Source organism: Periophthalmus magnuspinnatus, chromosome 13 (assembly GCF_009829125.3).
Source record: "Periophthalmus magnuspinnatus isolate fPerMag1 chromosome 13, fPerMag1.2.pri, whole genome shotgun sequence".
NCBI lineage: Eukaryota > Metazoa > Chordata > Actinopteri > Gobiiformes > Gobiidae > Periophthalmus > Periophthalmus magnuspinnatus.
This window is the reverse complement of record NC_047138.1, coordinates 6752444-6775137: the sequence shown is the minus strand read 5'-3', so window position 1 is coordinate 6775137 and position 22694 is coordinate 6752444. Positions and strand designations below refer to the sequence as shown.

The 22694-nt window shown below is 39.4% G+C and overlaps 1 protein-coding gene across 7 annotated transcripts; it reads left to right on the top strand.

The window, feature by feature from the left end:
* Nucleotides 1–427: 427 nt before the first annotated feature.
* On the top strand, nucleotides 428–21581 carry synrg (synergin, gamma). Of its 7 annotated transcripts, none has more exons than XM_033976448.2 (24): nucleotides 428–486; nucleotides 2809–2849; nucleotides 3130–3266; nucleotides 3379–3506; nucleotides 3580–3685; nucleotides 3766–3883; nucleotides 5492–5884; nucleotides 6115–6387; nucleotides 6912–6989; nucleotides 7080–7276; nucleotides 7995–8234; nucleotides 8307–8446; nucleotides 8843–8961; nucleotides 9104–9166; nucleotides 10182–11126; nucleotides 14362–14889; nucleotides 15913–16076; nucleotides 16158–16211; nucleotides 16297–16393; nucleotides 16600–16748; nucleotides 17559–17669; nucleotides 17792–17830; nucleotides 19187–19219; nucleotides 20725–21581. In XM_033976448.2, the coding sequence occupies exons 1-24, from the start codon at nucleotides 452–454 to the stop codon at nucleotides 20854–20856; spliced, it is 4320 nt and encodes a 1439-aa protein (XP_033832339.1). In that variant the 5' UTR covers nucleotides 428–451; the 3' UTR covers nucleotides 20857–21581. The 7 variants fall into 7 exon arrangements, with proteins under 7 accessions (XP_033832339.1, XP_033832341.1, XP_055081866.1 ...); XM_055225891.1 differs by having other exon boundaries at nucleotides 432–486; nucleotides 14365–14889; XM_055225893.1 differs by lacking the exon at nucleotides 6115–6387 and having other exon boundaries at nucleotides 432–486.
* Nucleotides 21582–22694: the final 1113 nt, after the last annotated feature.

Here is a 22694-nt window from a genome sequence, read left to right as displayed (position 1 = left end):
ATCTCCAACATTGCACGTTAGCTATTTCAGTGTTGTTCATTTTTTTTTTTTTTTTTTTAAGATGTGGGATCTTACTACAGGAATATTTTTAAAATCTTAAGAGTCTTCCGTGGGTCGACCAAGCCAAACTCTTCAGTTCAGGCCAGTTCTAAGTTTAAAAACTGTTCAACACTGATCTCTGCTGGACACCAGCAGTACTACAACAACAGCCATTTTCCTCATATATTTGTCCACCAGGCAGACAAGATGGAGATATTTTATTTTTCCTATTTATCGTTGTATTGGTATTTTTTATTACATTTTTACACATGTGTATTTCAGATAAATTTGAGTTATTTTATTATCTAACGCACTATTTTAGAGTTAGCGCCTGAAAGACTAAACTCAGGGCTCCCCGTGCTCCCTGTGCCAGTGTCACGGCTGACGTCATCCAGTGATTACTGTTATCAAGATGGCGCTGCGACCAGGACCTGGGGGAGGTGGCAGGTATTTTGGTCATTTAAACCCGTTGTCCTCCAAATTGTGATCTATTTATGCATTTCACAAGTTTGATACGGTATTTGCCGTCAGCTTGATCCCCGGGGGTGCTTATTATGGCGATATAAGTTATATATAAGTCGAAGGAGGCTTCTGTGATGAGATGGCTGGTTGTCAGGTGTCCAAGCTAGCGGTAGGTTAGAAGCTAGCAGGCAGTTTTTCCTTCTTCTGTCTGCATTTCAACAACGATTTCCACGTTATTCACGCACACTGTTCAGGGTGTGTGTTGTAGGATCTTCCGGTTGAGACATGTTTGTCTTTTAATCGTGAGGCTGATCTGCTGCCTTGAACTGCACAATAAATAACAAGATGCGCAGGCCTGAAAACAGCTGATTGTCTTCTGTCCTGCCAACTGTGTGCGTTTCATGGGTTTTATTACATGCATTTGCTTTTTGATGTATTTCATAGCACTTGTTTTGGTTTGAAATATGCGTTCCACAGAGAACCTGGAACTTTAGAGAAATGTACTGCCATCACACTGAGTTAGACTGGGCAATAGATGAACAGAGAGCTCATAATTCATTCATGACAGATTTTGGGCCATGTAAATAATACATGTGTTCTTGTTACGGGTTACGACTTGCTGAAGACGCTGATGTGGCAGGTGAAACCAGATACATAGATCTCAATACTAGTGGGGAAACTAGCCAGTGAGAAAAGCAAAGGAAACATTTTTATCTTGTTTGTAGTTTAATTTCTAGAAGTGATGGGATGTGGACTAAAATACTATATAATAGCCACTGATACTACCTGTATGAATTGTGCTATAGAAATAAACTTGCTTCACCTTGCCTCTTTAGCTCATCTCTGATGTACAATTAACATTGGATACCACTGCCGCGTGTCTATTTAATACCTTTTAATTGCCTGTATTTTTGTAATGTAGCAGGTGTTTGTACATTCCGTTCATTGTCTTATGACAGCATGCAGGTCAGGCATGTAGATTTTATATTATTCGATTGGGTTCTGTTTCCTCTAGACCTAGAGTGTAACATGACATGGTGTTTTGGGCTTGTTATAATTTATCTATGTATGATTATATCATAAGGTTTAACAAGTATGTTAGATAATTTATTGCCTCACTAACTGCAATTAAGTCCATAGATTCACCAAAGATTTCATTTTTATTTTTTAAAGTTGCATGTAGGCATGGGATGATATTGAACTGTGTTGTGATTGTCATGGCCAAAGTAAATGTGATTAATGATTATATCACGATAACAACTTTTATATAATTGTACTTTGTTATTAGTGAAAACAACTATGACTAGCGGAGAACATTATGGATAAACAGTGCCCTCTACAGAAATTTGGGGACACAAAGTCAAGAAGCCTCACAATTCTGGGTCCCTAAGACCCTAGGGTCTGGGACAACAGACCCCTTTGTCCCCCCCCTTCCTCGTTGACATATTTTTTTTCTGCTCATTCTGGTAATATAATAGTTATTATGTTTGTTGGCGATTATCATGACTATATAAAATCTCCCGCGAACAATTATTGTGTACACTTTTTATCACAATAAATAATATTATTGCATATTGTCCCATCCCTAGTTGAATGATTAGGGGTCCCACAGAAGGCCATGGCACTGGCAGTCAAGCTTTCACAGCTGCTGTTGCTGCTTATCTCTTTGGATGTTAATCTGTTCCTCATCCTGTGATTTGCCTCAGAGTTATGCCCACTATTGTGCAAGATAAAAGCTTTGAAAGCTGCATGTCTCATGGGCAGCAGATGTTACCATCTGAAAGCCCTTCAGTCATGATCATGATTCATGAGCAGAACTATATTTTCAATATTTAAACATATGCATTTCAGTGATGTTCTTTATACCATAGTCAGTGTATTATTATATTAGTGATAGACTTGGATTACAACCCCAGCAAGCCATTTGCCCATGCAGCAGAAGCCCAGGGTACAGGATTTTAGTTCTAATAATTTTCTTTGCTAATAGCCACAGGCCTGAGTGGGCTGGCCCCAGTTAACCACAAACCTGTCCAAGTTTTCACACATTGATTATTTCTTAAGGGCTTGTTACTTATTATAGCAGTGGCCATCTCAAAATTCCCTGTGGAAATATCAGAATACATTATGATGTTTACTGAACTGAATATGGTGATAACAAATATTTTCAAGTCAATATGAAAATTTTGTTTTTACTTTTTGGCCTGGATGTTATTAAAAGTAGTGCTTATTTTCATTTTAAGTGAATGATTCATGACTAATCTGTTTTTCACCATAATATCATTCTCACTGCCTTTTTTTTCTCCTCAGCTTTGCGTTTCCCGTTGGAGGGGGTTTAGGTCCACCACAGGGTGAGTCATTCTCTCTTCTAATGTTCTTTAATATTTCACTTCATGAGACATTCAAACCCACCAAAAACACAAAAATAGTTGTCATTTTATTTATATTTATGGTATAAACTACTTAATAATTCATTATCTAATCATTTGTGATCTGCTGATTAGGCCAGCCTGCTAAACGCACACACACACATACACACACACCACATTTTTAAATCAATAAATTATGTATCTATATTTAGCACATTATGACCTAACTGTTGACTTAACACTATATCTTGTGTTCTTGCAGGTATGGTGCCCATGCAACAACAGCAGCAGCCCCAACAACAGGGCTTCCCTATGGTTCAGGTCATGCAGCCCAACATGCAAGGTATGATGGGACTGAATTTTGGAGGACAGATGCCTCCGGGTGCCATGCCAATGCAGGTTGGTGTTTATTATTTAGTTTGTTAAAATGTTGCATTATTTAAGCTTTAAAAAATAAAATACTATAGGCTAAATACAAATCACCTGCATTATGTGCTCATTCAACAAACAGGGTGGGATGGCCATTGGGATGCAGGCCCCTGGAATGCAGTTCATGGGTCAGCCTCAGTTCATGAGTATGCGACCGGCAGGACCACAGTATACCGCAGATATTCAAAAACAAATGGCTGAGGAACACCAGTAAGACACTGTGACACTATTGTTATAGTGTAATTTAATGACAAACTTCATAAATGTGCATTTATTTCCCCAGAAAACGTCTTGAACAGCAGCAAAAGATGTTGGAAGAGGACAGGAAAAGACGACAGTTTGAGGAGCAGAAACAGAAGCTAAGGCTGTTGAGCAGTGTCAAACCCAAGGTTAGACTGTCTCAAAATACATTTTGTGTAATCAAATGTCTATCTCCAAATATTCAGTGATAGTAACAGTGTTATTTTAGTCTCAGATAGGAGAGAAGAGCCGTGATGATGCCTTGGAGGCCATAAAAGGCAACCTGGATGGTTTCAGCCGAGATGCTAAAATGCATCCTACACCTTCTGCACAAAGCAAGAAACCAGGTACAGTAATAATAATGATACATTTTATTTATAAGCGCCTTTCAAAACACCCAAGGACACTGAACAAGATAAAAATTAAATAAAACATACAAATACAATAAAACATGACAAAAAACTGATTGATAAAAGATGTGTTATTGGATACAAGAGATAGGACAGTCTGAACAGGTGAGTTTTGAGTCTGGATTTGAAGAGTGGAAGAGAGTCTAAGTTGCGGAGATCAGGAGGGAGAGAGTTCCAAAGCTGGGGGGCAGAGCGGCTGAAAGCCCTGTTCCCCATGGTCACAAGTTGGGCAGAGGGTACAGTGAGCTGGAGAGAGGAGGAGGAGCGGAGAGTGCGGGCAGGAGCTGCAATTTTGAAGTTAATTCTCTGTTTTAAGGGGAGCCAGTTTAGTTGTTGTAGGATGGGGGTGATGTGGTGGATAGTGGGGGTCCGTGTTATGACCCGGGCTGCAGAGTTCTGAAGGAGCTGCATTTTCTGGAGGGATTTATTGGGGAGACCAAAGAGAAGAGAGTTACACTAATAAATGCGGGAAGTTACAAGGCTGTGGACTAGAATGGCATTGGTGTGAGGAGTGAGGGAAGGGCGAAGACGAGCGATATTGCGTAAGTGGAAATATGCAGACTGGGTGTCATTATTGATGTGTGAGTGAAAGGAAAGTGTACTGTCGAGGATGACACCCAGACTCTTGACCTGAGGGGAAGGATGGACAGTTGAGTTGTTGATGTTGATTGAGAAGCTGTTAGATTTGGAGAGTGTGGATGGGGTGCCTACTAGGAGGACGTCTGTTTTGGAACTGTTTAGCATGAGAAAGTTAGTGGAGAACCTTGTGTTGATTTCCTGTAGGCAGAGGATAAGGGAGGATGGTGGAAATGATGACGAGGGCCTGGAGGAAAGGTAGAGCTGGGTGTCATCCGTGTAACAGTGAAAGTGAATGTTGTGCTTATGGAAGATGAAACCAAGAGGGAGGATATAGATGATAAAAAGGAGGGGCCCCAGGACAGAGCCCTAGGGGACCCCAGCAGATAGAGGGAAGGTGTTGGATGTGTGTGATTTTAAATTAATGTACTGTGTACGGTTGGTGAGGTATGAGGTGAACCAAGTGAGTGGGATGTCAGTGATACCGATGGCGCATAGTCTATGGAGGAGAAGGCTGTGGGAGATGGTGTTGAAGGCTGCGGTTAGATCAAGGAGGATGAGGATGGAGAGTAAACCAGTATCAGCTGCCATGAGTAGGTGGTTTGTGATTTTTTTATGGAGGGGTCGGAAGCCTGATTGAAACTGTTTATATAGATTGTTATTATTGAGGTGGGCATGTAGTTGAGCGGTATCTTGATATTATTACCACCATTTACTCATGTTCACTTTTCCTGTAGATTTTCTTATAATGCGTAAGTATATAGTAAGCTCTTGTTGTGGCCGGCAATAGCGCTTGCAAATCTCTGTTGTTTTTATGTTAAGTCACATGGACTTGATCAAAATATATATGAGAAATTAGTATCTGACATACATTTAGGCTTGCCTTACAAGAATATAGAATATTCCCATATTTGTTTTCCATAGTGTGTGCTGTGTTGTGCCATTATCACCACTTCTTCATTTTTGCAGACTCATCGTCATCACATCCATCTGTCTCCACTCACACTCTCCCCTCAGCTCTGTCAGAAGAGAAGGACGAGTTTAGTGACTTTCAGGGTCCCGTAGAGACGCCTGCTCCCTTCCCTTGCTTTTCCACGTCCTCCACCTCTGATTTCACCCCTCAAGCCCTTGTGCAGCCTTCACCCCTTAATTCTAGGACAGCTTTATCTGATGCGGATGATGAATTTAGTGACTTTGTCCAAGGACCTGCCAGTTTTACTTCCCTAAACCCTAACCTGTCCTCCCAAGTGCCAACTCCGGCCCCCTCCTCAAGGACAGATGCTTCCTCTTCCTTCCCGCCATCCCAAAACTCTGTTTCAATTCATTCTGCTGTCAGCACCAGCTCCCAAGCTACATTCCAAGGTAACTTTTCTTCCTTACTCCCTGCCCCCTCACAACAACCTAATTACTCAACAAAGATAATTAGATAGATTATTATTGTTAGGCTACATGTCCTTTTGTTGCAGATCCCTAATATCTTATGTGCATCTTGAGGGGACAATTATACCAAGTGCTTTGTACAAAAATGTCCATATCTCAACAACACTGTTAAGCCTATTTTTTATAAGTTTATTCCTCATTCACTTCTTTAGGCCCATCCTTGGAGGAGAAGCTATTCACATCCTGTGATCTCACAGGTGATAAGATGGCCCAGGTTAGCTTTAAGTCAAAGAAAAGTTTGGCCGAAATGGGTCCTAAGAATAAGGTTTCAGCCCAGTTTCAATCAAGCACCAAAGCGAGGGACTGGGCTGCGGCCAATGAGGACTTGAGTTCCATCTTCAGCACAGAAAATCCTGAAGTCCCCCTTTCAGCACCTGTACAAGCACCAACTGCTGACTCATCCTCTCAAACCTGTAGAGAAAGTGGTGAGAGAAGTGCCTATTCTGTTAGACAATCTGCCTATCTCCTTCTCTGTTGCTATACTCCCACCATTAATGCCTGTATCCTGTTTTCTTCCTTTCAAGCACAATCATTTTAATATCAAAGCTTGCCATGCACTAACTTTGTGATGGTAAAAGGATGTAATTTCTTTGCCTGCTCTTTCTCCTTCTTTGGCCAGGTCTCTTACAGCGGTGATATTGCCTGTCAAATGAATGCCTCTTCTGCATAATGACTGCTTTTTGTTTCACGTATACATACACAGTGTGTGCTTTAACTGTTGGGCACATGTCAACGGGTCCCCTTTGAAATTGTTTTTTACTTCTTTTCTGTAGTTTTCCTCTGTGTCTGACTTTGCATACCAATCATTGCTGTCTTTGATTTAACTGCTCCAAACATCTAAGAATATTAGAGATATTCAATCAATAAAGCTTCATCAAGAAATCGATGCTGGACAGGTATGCCAAATATCTTGATAAATAAATCTTAATTTTTCTTTGTGACACAACAGGTGTTGGCGTCTTTCAACCACAAGAACAAATTTCATCTATTTTGCCTGCCTGGGTTTACAACGACAGCCTTGTTCCTGGTAAACATTTTGAATACTGAGCATATTGAATAAAATGAACCTATGAAAATGCTTTTGCCTATATCCATATTTATCATTTTATTTTCTCAGAAATGTTCAAAAAGGTTCTTGAGTTCACCATGACCCCAGCTGGAATAGATACAGCCAAGCTCTATCCCATTCTAATGTCGTCAGGACTTCCTCGGGAAGCACTGGGTCAGATCTGGGCAACGGCCAACCGCACAACGCCAGGCATGCTGACCAAAGAGGAGCTCTACACGGTACTCGCTCTCATAGCTGTTGCACAGGTAAACAAGATTCTGTCAACATTCCTGAATTCTGCACAGTAATAACATAATTGGTTAATGATTACCTGAATTGGTTTAGTTTTGACACCGAGATTTTGCATGCATTACCACCTCTGGAGTGTAGACATCTTCAGGCACCTCTTGATATACACCGTCAGTGTTAGGAGAATAATATGGACAATAATAAGATACTCTTTGTCATTTGAGGGATTACCTAGAGGCTTAACCCTATAGCGTCGGATGCTATCGTCGCCAATAGAGCGCGGTTGTAGACTTTCCTGTAGCGTAACTCCGCAACCAGTCGTGCTCTCATGTAAATTCAAACGCCGTCTCAAAGTGGAGGCATGGGGCTATTTAAATATTTTACCATCATTACGGTAATCTGCCTCTGTTGTTGCTCGAAGGTGACGAATGAGAGCGCGGTTCTGCGGGGATTTTCCCAGTCATTTATTCGATGATTTTTATGGCTAAAAAAAGAATAAAAGTCTAGGTGAGCTATACTGGTCCATAGTGTGCTCAGTCCGGGTTAAAGCAAAAAAAGTAAAAAATTATTTCTGATGTGGCGAGAAACAAGTAGAGACTTCGACTGACATTTATACAGAATAGGGTGTGAACTCTTTTAGAACGCAATTAAATTCAGTTCTGTAAAGTAACACAGTGCTTTTACTTATCAGCATAATCAAACATGTTCCTATTTGCTTTGTATTCTTTTTTACAGAGTGGCCTCCCAGCAATGAATGTGGAAATCCTAAATCAGTTTCCGTCTCCGCCCGTTCCTAACCTGCCTGCTCTGGCGATGGCCTTGGCCCCAGTCCTCCCACAGCAGCCTCTGATGACCCAACCTCCAGTGTCTATGCCCATGCCCACACCTGCCCCATCTGTCATGCCCATGGCCCCCGCAGCAACCAGCCAAGCCCCCACAAACACTAATTTCATTGCTAGTTTTCCTCCTGCCCAGGTAACTCCTTGATCATTTCAGTTTGTAAGTTTATTGATGCCATCTTCTTAACTATTGTGAACAATCTCTCAGGCGGCAAAAACAGATGATGATGACTTTCAAGATTTCCAAGAGGCGCCCAAACCAGGGACAGCTGACTCATCTTTCACTGATTTCCAGGGGGAGTCTAGTGGCAGCTTTTCCACCTCTATCCCACCACAACCACAAAATAGGTACAGGCTATTGGTTTTGTAGCTCCACTTAATATAACTTTGTTTGCACAACATATCTCTGTGGTTATTTTCTGTGAAGTTAGTTTTGCTGGGTTGCCTTTTATCAGATGTTTATCAATGTAAAACAAATTCTATTATTATAGTTTGAATAATAATAAGGTTGGGCCATTATCATTTGTGTACTGTAGATAATGATATTCTCTTAATGTAGGTTTAACCAAATACATTTTCCCATGTATCTTGCACCTTTTCACTTAATTTCATCATATTTCTGGATCCAAAATATTTAAATAACTCGCTCATCATTAGCTTTTAGCTCAGTCAGCTTGTGAAGCTTTTATTTGACAGATTACCTTTCTTTGTTTTATGACGTATAACATTATTTTCTTCTTGCAGCATGCCGGCCATGCTGACTCCTGTGTCTGGCTCTAGTTCTGCTTCATCCTCTGATAAATATGCCGTCTTCAAGCAGCTGTCTTTGGACCAACCTTCAGAGCCTACTCCTCCCTCTTCAGGTACCTACGGGCAACTGGTCTATCTGTTCCCAAATCTCTAAAAACAGTGATGGGGATAGATTTGCATGTTGTAGATTATACTACTATACTAACATTTTGCTTCTATGCCTGTTTTAATATTCTGATGTTTATTTGTATCCAGACAGTGGAGACAAGTACAGCGTGTTCCGACAGCTGGAGCAAACTGCTGACAAGAAGCCAGTTGGTAAGCAGTTTGTGCATAATGTCTAAGCTTTGAATAAGTCATCATATGAGGCTGACTTTAAAGAACATTTTATGCTTTTTCAGGTATTAGTTGTATTAGTTTGCATTAGGTGTTTATTGTTGAAAAAATGACTATGAGGCATTTTTGCACCCTACATATATGATGAGCAGTCTGAATTTCAGAATTGTTGCAAATAAGAACAGAGCACTTATGTAGGACAACATTGGAGGTGGATTACTCAAACATGTAGGATTTTGTAAAATATGCTGAATTGGGCATCACACACTTGTAGACTGTGAATAGTCTTATTTCTGCAGTGTTCATATCAGTGTTTTTCCCCATACCTATTTCATTAGAGCAGTTTCCGATGGAGACAGCTTTCACAGCTCCAGTAAGTTGTGTTTGCAGTGACCTTTGCTTTGCCATTGTCAGGCTCATCTCCTTAATGAGCCCATTAGTTGTCTCCTCTGTCTTACACCAGCACTGTGAACAGACATTCTTTTTCAATACTTGAATATCTTGTACCAGTTGGTACGTGCTGCCCAGTGTATGAATTATAATAGAAACAAAATCTGCTCACCTCCTACCAAATGAACCTACTTTGTTGTGTGATAATCTGCATCCACTTTATTACAGGGAAAATTTCTCTTACAAATGTGTTTTGTTTGGCAGTTACATCTTTGAGAACTTTGCATGTGTTTTTACAGCTTTTTGATCATATGTTCAAGCGTTAGTCCTTATACAGTCAAGCAAAATTCAAGCAACTCTTCTGATCTGTTAAACAAAAGAAACCAAAAACACACTGTGTAAAATGCTCTCTTTTGTCATTTATTTATAGTGAAATAGCTTCTTACAAAAGGTTTATGGAAAACACAACACACATTTTCTGTTGGAAATGACTAAACTGTACTTTTTACAAAGCTTAAAGATTGCTTTCTATACACTGCTGAACTAGAGGTATTGCAAATATGCTCATGTTTTGTATAACTGTGATTTACTGATGTTCTTTTTACAGGGGAAGGATTTGCAGATTTCAAGTCTGTCAGTGCTGATGATGGCTTCACAGACTTTAAAACCGCGGACAGCATCTCTCCATTAGACCCCTCCGAACAAACCAAGATTTTTCAGCCTTCTTTCTCCTCTGCATTTCCTACTTCTCAGTCTCTACAGCAGCTCCCACAGCAGCAACCTGCTGTTACTCTCTCTCAGTCCAAAAACCCACTCAACATGGCCGACCTGGACCTGTTCTCTTCTATAGCTCCCTCTGCCCCTGGCTCCTCAGAGGCCAAATCTAGCACATTCCCCCCTGTGTCTATACCCCCCTCTTTAGTGCTCCTCCCAGGTGGGTCTAAGCCCCCGTCTGGAGGAGCGGATGACTTTGGTGACTTTGCTCTGTTTGGTTCTTCTTCTTCTGAGGCTATCCCAAGTGCATCAGCAGGAGGCAGCTCAACAGTCCCCCAAGATGACTTTGCAGACTTTATGGCATTTGGTAACTCTAGTAAAGAAACTAAAGACATCAGTGCAGGGACTCAGGGAGAGACCCCTAGGTCTCAGCAAGGCTCTGACAAGTATGACGTATTCAAACAGCTGTCTCTGGAGGGTGGTCTGACCTATGACGATTCAAAAGAGAGTGGTGGGGGCTCTTTCTCTTCTCTTAAGAGTGACAATGATGACTTTGCAGACTTTCAAGCATCTAAGTTCTGCACTGCCCTCGGCGCCTCAGAAAAGACCTTAGTGGACAAAGTGGCTGCATTCAAACACACTAAGGAGGACTGTGCCTCTGTGAAATCCCTGGACCTCCCTTCCATTGGGGGCAGCAGTGTGGGAAAGGACGACTCTGAGGACGCGCTGTCAGTGCAGCTGGACCTGAAACACGACATGGGTGGAGATTTGAAGCATGTGATGTCAGACAGCTCCTTGGACCTACCAGGACTCTCCTCCCATCAGCCGCCCGCTACAGGTGAGGAGCTAGTGCGCTTGCTCTGGTGAGGCACTCTTTGGTCATGCTGACACAAAGACTTGGTGTCTATTAGTGGCTACAAATTTGGGAGGTTATGGTAAATGTTAACATAAAAAGCCCAGGACAGTTTTGACACTTAATACATATCAGTTTTCAGATACATGACAACATTCCATACAATTCATTCTCTCATTCATCACATTTATTTTTGTATATTTTGTATAATTATTTATTTATTTATTTAGATGCAGTGTCAGTAATTCACTCCATCCTTCCTTATTTTAATTGTAATTACATCTGAAATTACATTCTGATATCTGTATTTGTTGAATGTATGAATGTGTGGCAGCCATACGTCATAGTGGAGGTCGAAGCTGTAGTGAGAACCAGCATGTTTTTGGAGTCCCCTCAGTGTACATTGTGTCTCCTCCGACAGTGCAGTGTGCTCATTATTAACTGGTCAACTGGTGTTGACAGGGGCAGGGCTGAATGCCAACGAACAAAGGCTATCCTATTGTCATTCAAATGACAAATCTGGTAGAAAAGGCTGTTGTTTACTGAAAGCGTAGTGTAGAAATAATCTGTTTACTGATGCTTTGTTGCGCGCACAACAATTTGGTTGCCCTTGAGATCTGTTTTGAATAAGTAGGGGAAGCAGTATTTTGATCAGCTATCTCTAATAACAGTATTAGTTTTCCAGTATTTCAGGTATTTTACTTGACTGATTGTACCTTGTGATTTTCCTCTAAATGTATGTCTGTTCAGTCTTCTTCCTAAATTTAGTTTGTTGCATTAATTGAAGTGTTTTAGAGGTGTCTACTCTAAGTCCCTCTCTTGTGCTTGTCAGTGCTCCCTTCTCTCCAGTGGTCAATTATTCATGACACCTCTCATTTTTCATGGTTCATGTTTCACCAGAAACATTCAGGACATATTGGGACTCAAGGCTGCACGTCCCAGCACTTTCTTATGATTTCATATTTCATTCTAAGAACTGATCAAGTGTTTGACCTTGATCATGTAACTGTTCACCATCCCACTATCTGCATGCAGAGTAGGCTTTAGCATTATTCATTTTATGCAGATGTTTGTAACGCAAATTGTTTTTCACAGAAAATACAAAAGCTCAATGCCTTATTTCTGTGCCCATACAATGTAGTACAATGGCTTTGTTTTGCAAATAATTTGAGCAGAACTATAACAGTGTGACCAGAGTGTGTGTTTAAATTATAGTTTCATTAGCTGCAGCAAACAGTTGGGCCACACCCCTTTATAGTGGAGCATTTGAAATGAAACATCTAGTACCCTACATAAGGTTAATCTTTGGCAGTATTACTAACTGTGATACGATATAAGAGCATGGATTTACCACTTGTTGCAACTGTCCATTTAGTACACATAGTTCAAGTCTGTATTGCCCTTCCTGCCTTGCTTTTTGCTGCAGTATGCCTGCCTTTACAATTTGTGAAATTGACAAGAACATATTACAAGCTTATGCATAACAGTATTGCAAGTTTTTATTCAGAGAGAAATGTATAAAGATTAAACAGTATTTTTATTACAGGAATATACACTTTTATTGTGGAATGAATAAGACTCCTTGACACATGTGATATGTCACATATAATAAAGTAGGATCTACATGTCTAATCTACTCTATCTGAAACAACTTTGTCTTTGCTTTCATCTGTGCATTTGGGACTGCTAACAATCAATCTCTGTAGCAATAGAGCACTATTTCATGTAATTTTTTTTTTTACCTTTCAATCTTGGATGTAAAAATGGCTATCTGGCTTTTGGTGAAGGGTTTCTCTTTTGTTTCCTGTAACCCTTTGAGTGCCTGAAAAACATATGAAATCCAGTCAAAGCACAGAAATTTAAATAATCATTCCTTAGAAAACACATGTGTCTCTAGCTTTATACTGTCACTGATATTGTACTTGTACAATAAAACATGATTCTACAGGCGCTCAAAGGGTTAACAAATTCTACTTTGAGCTTCACAATGTGGCTTTTAAATGTCCAGTTATCTTTCTTTAAATCAAAATTGAAAAACTAAGTCTGTCTTCTTCCCAGAATAACTGACTTGCTGTGAATGTGCCTTCTCATTCTGGTTTCTGCTTCTAATTTCCACAATCAATTGTTATTTCCTTTTACAGTTTGTTTTCTTACTTTTATCAGACTGCATGCCCTTGTACTCTAAATGACTAAAGCCTACCTTCTCAAGTGTTAGTTTGACAAACCTCTTGTATTGATAGAGCTCCTTTACTACTTTGTGACGCTTTTCTCTCTAACTCTCATGTTGTTGTAATAAATATTACTGTTGGAATTGCTGCAACATGTACCGTCTTATTTTGTCCTTTTTTTAAAACTTGCACGTATAATTATTTAGTAACACAGTGGGAACAGAAGTAGGTCCTTGTCAATTTCACAAATTCTTTTTGGATCAAGCTTAACAGAATGCTGTGTGTGTGTATGTGTGTGTGCACTACTGTGAAAGAAATCAATATTTTTGAGACAATGATAAAATTGTTCACTTCACTGTAGTGCATTAGTATTATACATTAGTACAATTCAGCTTTGAAATATTCACACTGAAGACATGTTATTTAATACCACTCTTCATTAGGTCTAAGGATGCATACTCTGTACATTTTCTCAGTTAATTGATAGTCTAAAAAGAAATGTTTATTTTACAGTAAATCCATCCATGTCCAAATCATCACATATTTTATGACACTTGTTGTTTTTGCTGTTAAACTGGAAGCAGTGATCACAAACGTGACTAAATGTCAAATTATGAGTTTACCTGTTGTAAGGTTTCCTTTAGCCTAGTTATTTTATCAATTTAACTCAAAAAGACAGTGAATTAATGGATAAGTCATCAACGCCTTGCTGCACAAATTATTTCAGTGCTAGTGCCAGTTCTGCTTAGCATGCAACTTCAGCAACTTCAGCAACTTCAATGTTCCTGGCTCAACACCACACCTGTCAAAAGAAAGACACTAATAACTGTTTTTGTGAGTTTTTTTGACCAAAACAATCACTGACAATTTGAGGCTGACCCGATACCACACGAAGTAACTAAGCAATTCTTAACTCAATTTGTTGCCACTGGACCCATATAATTCATGAAGATAATGACAGAAACCTTGGTACTTCACATTGGTTACTTAATCTTCTACATATCTGCACTTCTCTAGGAACCACTTGTTGCATATCTGTGTTGTCATTACAGAAGGAGATGACATGAAATTCGACCAGTTCCAGACCTCTGCGCTCAGCACCTTGGCTAACTACGACTGGTCTGAGGAATGCGTCTCCACTGACAGGAAGCCACAAGCTCTGGATGCACTGTCTCTTCCGTCTTCTGAACCCACACGGCGAAAGGAATTGAGTTTTGGTAGCTCCGAAAACATCACCGGCACCTCTAAAGGAAAGTCTGCCACCTCTTTTCCTCCTGAGGACAACACTTCGGACAAGTTTGCAGACTTTGGTATTGGGGACCACACTGGTGCAGACGAGGATGATGATTTTGGGGACTTTGCCAGCACTGTGTCTGAGAAGTCAGACTCTCCAGCTGCTGCCACGGAGACGGGCTCAGACAGCACCCAGAGTGAGGCCCTGGATGAGTTTGGAGCTTTTCAAGGAGATAAGCCCAAGTTTGGAAAGTCAGACTTTCTCAAAGCAAGCACCCAAACCAAAGTCAAGTCCAGTGAGGAGATGATAATAAATGAGCTGGCGACATTTGACCTTTCAGTTCAAGGTGAGTATTTGTACATTTTTGTGAGATAATGTTTTTGTTGCTTATGTTTGTATCATTATTATTATTTTATTTATATTATATTTATATTGACCTATATTAGATTTATATTTACATTACCAGTCGGGCATATGACCACCTCATTTTTTGTCGGTTTTGACAAGAATAAAGTTTCCCATCTTTGATGGCAAAAATTTAACAAATGTATCCCAATCACTTTCCACAATGAAAAAAAAAAAAAATAATAATAATAATAATATATAGGGTCATATATATATATATATATATATATATATATATATATATATATATATATATATATATATATATATATATATATATATATATATATATATATATATATATATATATATATATATATATATATATATATATAAATAAATATAAATTATTATTAAATTATATAAATATATTGTTTGACTTGATGGCTACAAAATAGTTGCTGTGCTGATGTACCATATCTGAGACTGGTTCAGAGCAGTAACACAGTCAGACAGTAGATGGCACTGCTTATCTCAACAGTACTGTGTAATCGATGAGAAACCACTGGCAAACTTCAAGCTATTCATTTTTGCAAACACAAGTACATTTTCTTTTGGGTGTCTTTCCTTGGGTTTATATTTTCTAAAAAAAATAATAATAATAATCAGTGTTTGGAACGGGATTCTGCAGGACTATAAAAATGCAGGAAATAGAAAGGGCTTAGTGTCTAATAGTGTCTTACTGCCAAGACATGTTTTGCTTCTCTGCCAGATTTTGTCTGGGAGCCCTCATGAATAATTTACTCCTACGTTTTCTGCTTATAGATAATTTGTCACCAATTAAAGTATTTGCTCCTGCCGTAGTGGTCTCTGTTAGATGGGGTGTTTTAGAGTGGGAGTGTAATGTTTGCAACCAAACAAGCTCATAGCTGGAAGTATGGCCTAGCAATTTCCATATTTACTTGTTGGTAAAAATAAACAAATGATGTTTATAGAATAATTATTTTGTTAATGGCGCTCCTAGGTTCACATAAGAGAAGTCACAGTTTAGGTGAGAAAGAAATTGGGCGTTCACCTCCATCTCCAGCTCCAGAGCAGCACTTCAGGGATCGATCCAACACCTTGAATGAGAAACCTGCACTACCTGTTATAAGGGACAAATACAAGGACCTGACCGGAGAGGTGGAGGTGAGACAAAACTGCACTATTTGTAGTTACTATTATTATTTTTGTTATATTTTTTGACCATTCTGATTAATACTTTCTCAGGAGAGTGAACGATATGCATATGAGTGGCAGAGATGTCTAGAAAGTGCTTTGGAGGTTGGTGCCAGAAAGTTGCATTGTTGCCTTTTCAATGAATTTAAATTGTAATTAAGTCTTCCCTGTTGTTATTGTTTACTCATAGATAATCACCAAGGCTAACAACACACTCAACAGCATCAGCAGCTCATCTGTCTGCACAGAGGTGATCCAGTCTGCTCAGGGCATGGAGTACTTGCTGGGTAAGAAATATGTCATTTATATCATTTGACAATATATTTAACAAAGGATGGCATAATATTATAGAAGAGCTTCAAATGAATAATTGATATCCTACCAATATAAACAAGGGTCAAACCTTTTTTAAAGACACTCCACCATGAAGCAGACACTTTAGACTTTTATTAATATCAACAAACAACAAGTAAACAGTGATTTGTTTTGTCAGGTGTTGTGGAGGTGTATCGCGTCACTCGCCGTGTGGAGCTGGGCATCAAAGCCACGGCGGTGTGCTCAGAGAAACTACAGCAGCTGCTAAAAGCCATCAGTCGAGTGTGGAATAACCTCTTAAGCTTCATGTCACTGGCCAAACTCGCGGTGAGACAGACTAACACATGAAAATATATGAATAAAAGCTTTTGGTTATTTTGCTTCCCAAAAATGGAATACATGCCAAGGACATGCAAAACTGGATACATTGGTGCTACTAATGCACTTTAATAATATGGTGATAAGCCTTTATAATCACACCTGTAGCTGTTTTATGTTAATGTTTTAAATGGATCTATATCATTATTTGTTTTGTTTTTATTGTTCTATATTTAAACTGGGTGCTCATGAAAAAGAGACTCGTACTCTCATTGGGCGCTCCCTGTATAAAAAAGATAAATGACAAATAAAATTAAATGAAATAAAATCATAGCACCAAGAGACCAATGTAGAAACACTGAACTATATATCAGTGCATAGATATCTGGACAATGGTTTACTAAATACTTCATGAAATGCTAGTAAGTCTACAGTGGGTCCATTAGGTTCAAATCAATGGTGTATTGATTGAGTTAGGATGTTGCTGTATGTCGTGGTCGTCTGATGGTGGGATCAGGCAGAATGACAAGGACAGTATAGATTTATTCATTCAGCTGTCTGCGGCTGTCTCTAAAGCAAACAGATGGGGGCTCTGCGCTGCTGCAGAGGAAGCCAATATTGTTTCAGTGAACAGACTTGAAATCTCAGGGAGGCAAAATGCAAACACATGGTGTTGATGTAACAGGTGGATTTCTTTTTTTCCATTTATTTTGCAATTTTTTTGTTGGAAATATGAGCTTAATCAGTGCAATTTGTTTTATTTGGATCTTGGCTATAACTTTTGTTTATGAACGTATCATCAATTGTCTTTTTCCACAGCCTGATGAGACCTCTTTAGATTTTTCCTCTTGTATTTTGCGACCTGGCATCAAGAACGCCAAGGAGCTGGCCTGTGGGGTGTGCCTTCTAAATGTTGATGCTCGTAGTAAGGTATGTTAGTATTTTTAAATGTATAAAATCAAACATTTCATACATTTGCATCATGGCTGATCATTTTATACGTAGTGGATATTGTCTCAAATTTCATTGAAATATTTTGAAACATTTTGCAGAACAAAGAGGAAAGCACTATTGGACGCCTATTTAAACGAGTATGAGACAAGAAACTGTCAACCAAATTTAATTTCGCTCATTCCTGCTGTGATCCTCTGGGGCCTATTTTCTTCTTGCCACACACCCTGCAGACACCAAAGTGACAGGATTCACTTCTGCTGCACTTCCCTAATGAACAGCAGTTGTCCTTCTGCACACATCACTACAATCTGTACTCTAGACCAAAATCAGCCTCCCTTAAAGTTTAAGTCCAATTAAAGTCATGTGTTTGTCAAAACAACTATGTGTGATGTGAATAGCCACTTTGGTGCTGCACTTCAGAGGTCGGTTTCACAAGGTCAAAACATTTACAGCATTGTCATGGGCGAGGGTCATCTTTTTCTTTCACCTCACAGTAGCTGCTGCTAACCCTCATTTTCAATTAACACCCCTGATGACTCTCACTGGGGCTTTGCTTCTCTGTCCCTTCAGTGATTGTGTTTGGCCTCTTAATTTGTGTGTTTAGACCTTGCAGTTGAAAGGGCAGGTGGTGGCATTGATAGGTCGCACTGTTCTTGAAGATTGATAGGCCAGCGGAGCGAGAGGCATCTTGGTTTGCAGCAGATGTGGCTTAACCATTACTCATAAGCAGAGAGTGCAGCTGGCAATAAACGTGGTACACATTTCCACTCACCTTTCATTCTGTTTATAGAGGCAGTTCTGTCCCTGAGCCACTAGCACTAAGATTAATAACCTGTATTTTAATTACATTTTTGGCAGAGCTACACTGGTAAAATGCATGAAGTGGAGAATAGCATCCCTTAGAGCATTATAAAGCCCAGAAACAGCTCATGGTTATAGCATGCTCCACTGATTGTGGCATTGTCATTTATTGAAGGAACTGATTTGTTTTTCAACCTGGAGGTACAGAAGGTGGGAAATGTTGATGTCTCATCCAGTTGCACACAGGAATCAAGTCTAATGGCTTCTGCTTCAGCAGGCCTATAAATCTTAATCATTCCGATAATTTACAGAGGAGCTCCAACTTCCAATTGTTTATCTGTTTTGTCTAATTAAACTTCTAGATGTGCTAAGCTATATAACTTGATTTGTCTTGATTTGCTGGTTGTACAGACAGGGTGGCAGTATTTCAAGTGGTTGAAGTGCTTGTCTACAAACCCAATGGTTGGCTGTTTGAACCCCGCTCCTACTGGTCTATACTGTTATTGTGTCCTTGTATGAATGTGGTGTATGAGTGAGTAATTGGTGGTGGTTGGAGTTTTTTTTTTTTTTTATCTCACAGATTCTTTTGGTGATGGAACCACTTTCCTGGTGAAAATACTGGCCTTGCTGCATCGTTTTACTTTTAACCTTTTGGTGCAATGCTTGATTCTTTGATACTTTTCTGCTTACAGGCATTGAATAGAGACAATGACAAGAGGTTATCGGTAATTATTTGAATTTTTTTTTTTCATTTCTTGTTTTGTTATTAGTTTGATGAATTAGAAACAAGAAGCTTTCAATGATATAGTAATATATATATTCCTATGGACAAGAAGAGGAATACAGGAGTCTCACGGAGAACGTTTAGCATGAGACTTGTCTTGGCTCCATCTATAAACACCTCCAAAACAAAAGAGATGGTCATTGACTTTAGGTGCGACACACTCCCAATTCAAACTGTGACCATCAGTGGGGAAGATATTGAAATAGTGTTCAGCTATAAATACCTGGGGGTGCATATGGACAACAAGCTGGAATGGTCCATAAATACAGATGCACTTTAAAGGAAAGGCCAAAGCCAGCTATATTTTCTAAAAATGTTAATCTTTTAATGTACACAACAAACTGCTGTAACAATAAACTGTTGCATATGTATTTTAGGTGGTAATGGCTAACTCTGTTTTTTATAATGCAGTCTGTTGGTTTGGCAGTCTCAGAAAAAGATATCTTAGGAGACTAGAAAAACTAATAGAGAGGGCTGGTTCAACTATAGGAAGTAGTTTAGAGCAACAGACACTCAACAGGATGGATGCTACACTGAACAACATGGACCATCCCCTGAATTCAGCTTTTGAATAACAGAGAGCAGACAGTTTGAGTCTGAGATCAGTGAGCTGCAGGACAAAACGTCACAAGAACTTCTTCTGCACGACTGCCATAAGACTGTACAATAAGGTTTGGCGGTAGGCAGATGAATATTTGAAGAGATCTACAATTTGAATTTCCCCTTGGAAATAAATAAAGTCTTATTGATTTGATTAAATGGTTGCATTGTGTCTGGGCAAACATGTTTGGTTCAGTCTGAATCAGGCCATGGCACAAAACAGATCTGAATGTGATGACTTGGTTGGGGAAATATTTGAGAGAAATGCCAACTGCAAAGTGGAAAGGTGTCATTCATTTTGTAAGAAAACCTTGAGGAGCGTCTGAGCTGCGGACTCCTCTGTGACAGGCAGAGATGTGCCTGACTTAATGTTGTGTGCGGCTCTTTATGTGCAGTTGTTGCATTGTGCATGTGCCTGTCCTTGTGAGTGGGAGGTAATGATTCACTGCACGTTAGTCATGCCTTTCCAGCTGCAGCTTCACTTTTTCAGTAGCGAAGCAAAATTAAACCTAAAGCTGTCAACAACATCAGCAACTATAGTATACATCTACAGTGGAAACATAGAGCTTCCTACTGCTTACTTTAGGCCTTTGAATTAGATTTAGCAATAATTGGAAATCTTATCTCTGGTCTTATGTATGGCCTGAACTGGAAAAGTAAAAATAAAAAAGTGCTAGTCCCAAACCTTGATAAATGAGGATTACATCAGCAAACACATCTTTAGTGTACCATCTCGTTTAACTATGGTGAAAAGTAGCATTGTCATCAATACACACATTTTTTGCAGTTTTCAGGGTAGACATGATTTAATTAAATTATGTTACTTTGTCTTCACTTTTATTTTAGGCCTTTAACTCGGAAACAGACAACTTCAAGCTGCTGTATGGAGGTCACCAGTACCATGCCAGCTGTGCCAACTTCTGGATTAACTGTGTGGAGCCCAAACCTCCAGGCCTCATCCTGCCTGACCTGCTCTGAGCTAACATGCAACAACATCAGATACCCATGATGCACTACTGCACCCTGGACTGACTGGAGAATCAAGGATATTTAAAGTCTCTACTGTCTGTATTTAAACTGTGCTTCTCTGAACAGGCTCACATTATGGGCACCTTCAGTCCAATTGGCTTACTTGATCAGAAAGAAATGTTTGTGAATAAGACCATATTTAGTATTATGTATTACTTCTATTCTTTTGCGCTTCCCTGCAGGATTTTAGGTCGGCCACTGACATTTCCAGGGTAATGTGATCTCAATGATTTCAGATTTAAATCATTGAATCATGTCAGCAAACAAAACTGCCAGTGTCAAGAGCAAGTCGTGTAAAATATTGATATTGATTTTAGTCTTGTTGTTTGGCTGCTGTTTAAATAACAACTATTCATTAAGTTAAATTATTATACGAACGATATCTGTACTTGAAACTGTTGTTTTACTTTACTTTACAATCTTGAAAATTAAAACATCACTGCTGGATTATATAGGAAATGTCTGTCTTTTGTGAATTTTGTTTAAATTTTTGCTTGTATTGTCTTTGCACTGTTTGGGATTTGTACCTATGAGAAGTTGGTGAAGGGAATGTTTTCTGTTTGGACTGTGATTGTAAAATGGCAGCAGCACTTTTTGTATATATTTACTCTGTGACATGCTGTTGCCTTGTAAAATTATTCAATCATAATGCGAATTAAAGAATATGAAGTTTATTCCTTTCTTATTTAATTTTTTACAACTCAAAAAAGAACAAAAACTTAATATGTTGCACTATGTAACTTTTCAGGTGAGGAGGGACCCATGTTCTTCCGGAGATGTAATTTAATGCCAAACTGTGGATAAAACATTCCAAACAAAGCAATAATCTCCATGAAGACAATCAGGTGACTTCCCATCCCCAGAAAAGTTACACAGTGGCCCTATAAATCTTGATTTTCAGTTGAGTATCCTTCTTTCAGTTTGTACTGATATAATTTTATGTCTTTCTATAGTCACCCCACAGACATAGCTCTCAAAAATGTCATGTCTCTATTATTTTGCACCAAAATGTAATAAATTGTGTGTTCACTCAGCCTGCTGCTTAGACCATCACTGCCACTTTGAACTCAGCCAATCAAACAAGACGTCCAGAGGCTGTGTGAAACCATCTCATTATCACTCTAACTCCTGTGTTCAGGTGCAACCGTCAACATCCATTTTATCTCTTGCCCCGCGATAATTCATTTCCTGCAGAAAATGAATTCCTCTCACGCCGAACACAGGGATTACACAAAATTACAATCAATTGCTGAATAAGGCTGTGTGATTTGAAATGCAGCCGGGCGTCTCTTCTGTCTGCGGCTGTCATCTTCACGGCTATTCTCTGTGACGCTGGGCTCACCATCACTGGGAGAGACTGTGGCGAGACTCTAATGCACTGGATTATCTGGTTTTATCATGTTACTGACTTTAAACAGAAGCAATTTTATGCTAAGATTCAACAGTTTTTCTCTGGTGGGAATAGAAAATTGCTGTAGCAGTGGTGCAGAGGGTTGCTGGTTTGATTGCTGTCTTACAGTAGGTTATGCACTGTACTCTTGTTGTGTCCTTGGGCAAGACAGACAAATTTCTCTCCAGTTATATGAGTGAACCCCCTCCAAGAAAACAAACAAAAAAAAGGACAAATTTGTCTTGCTAGCCAACTCGTAAGAACTTAGGAGCTCCTAAGAACGGGAAAAAGATGATTGGCCTTGACTTAGGTTTTCACTCACTGCACAGATTTTTCCCATCTGAATATGTATGACTCACTGGTGCACTCTGGGCCACTTGCTTTTTTTTTTTTTTTT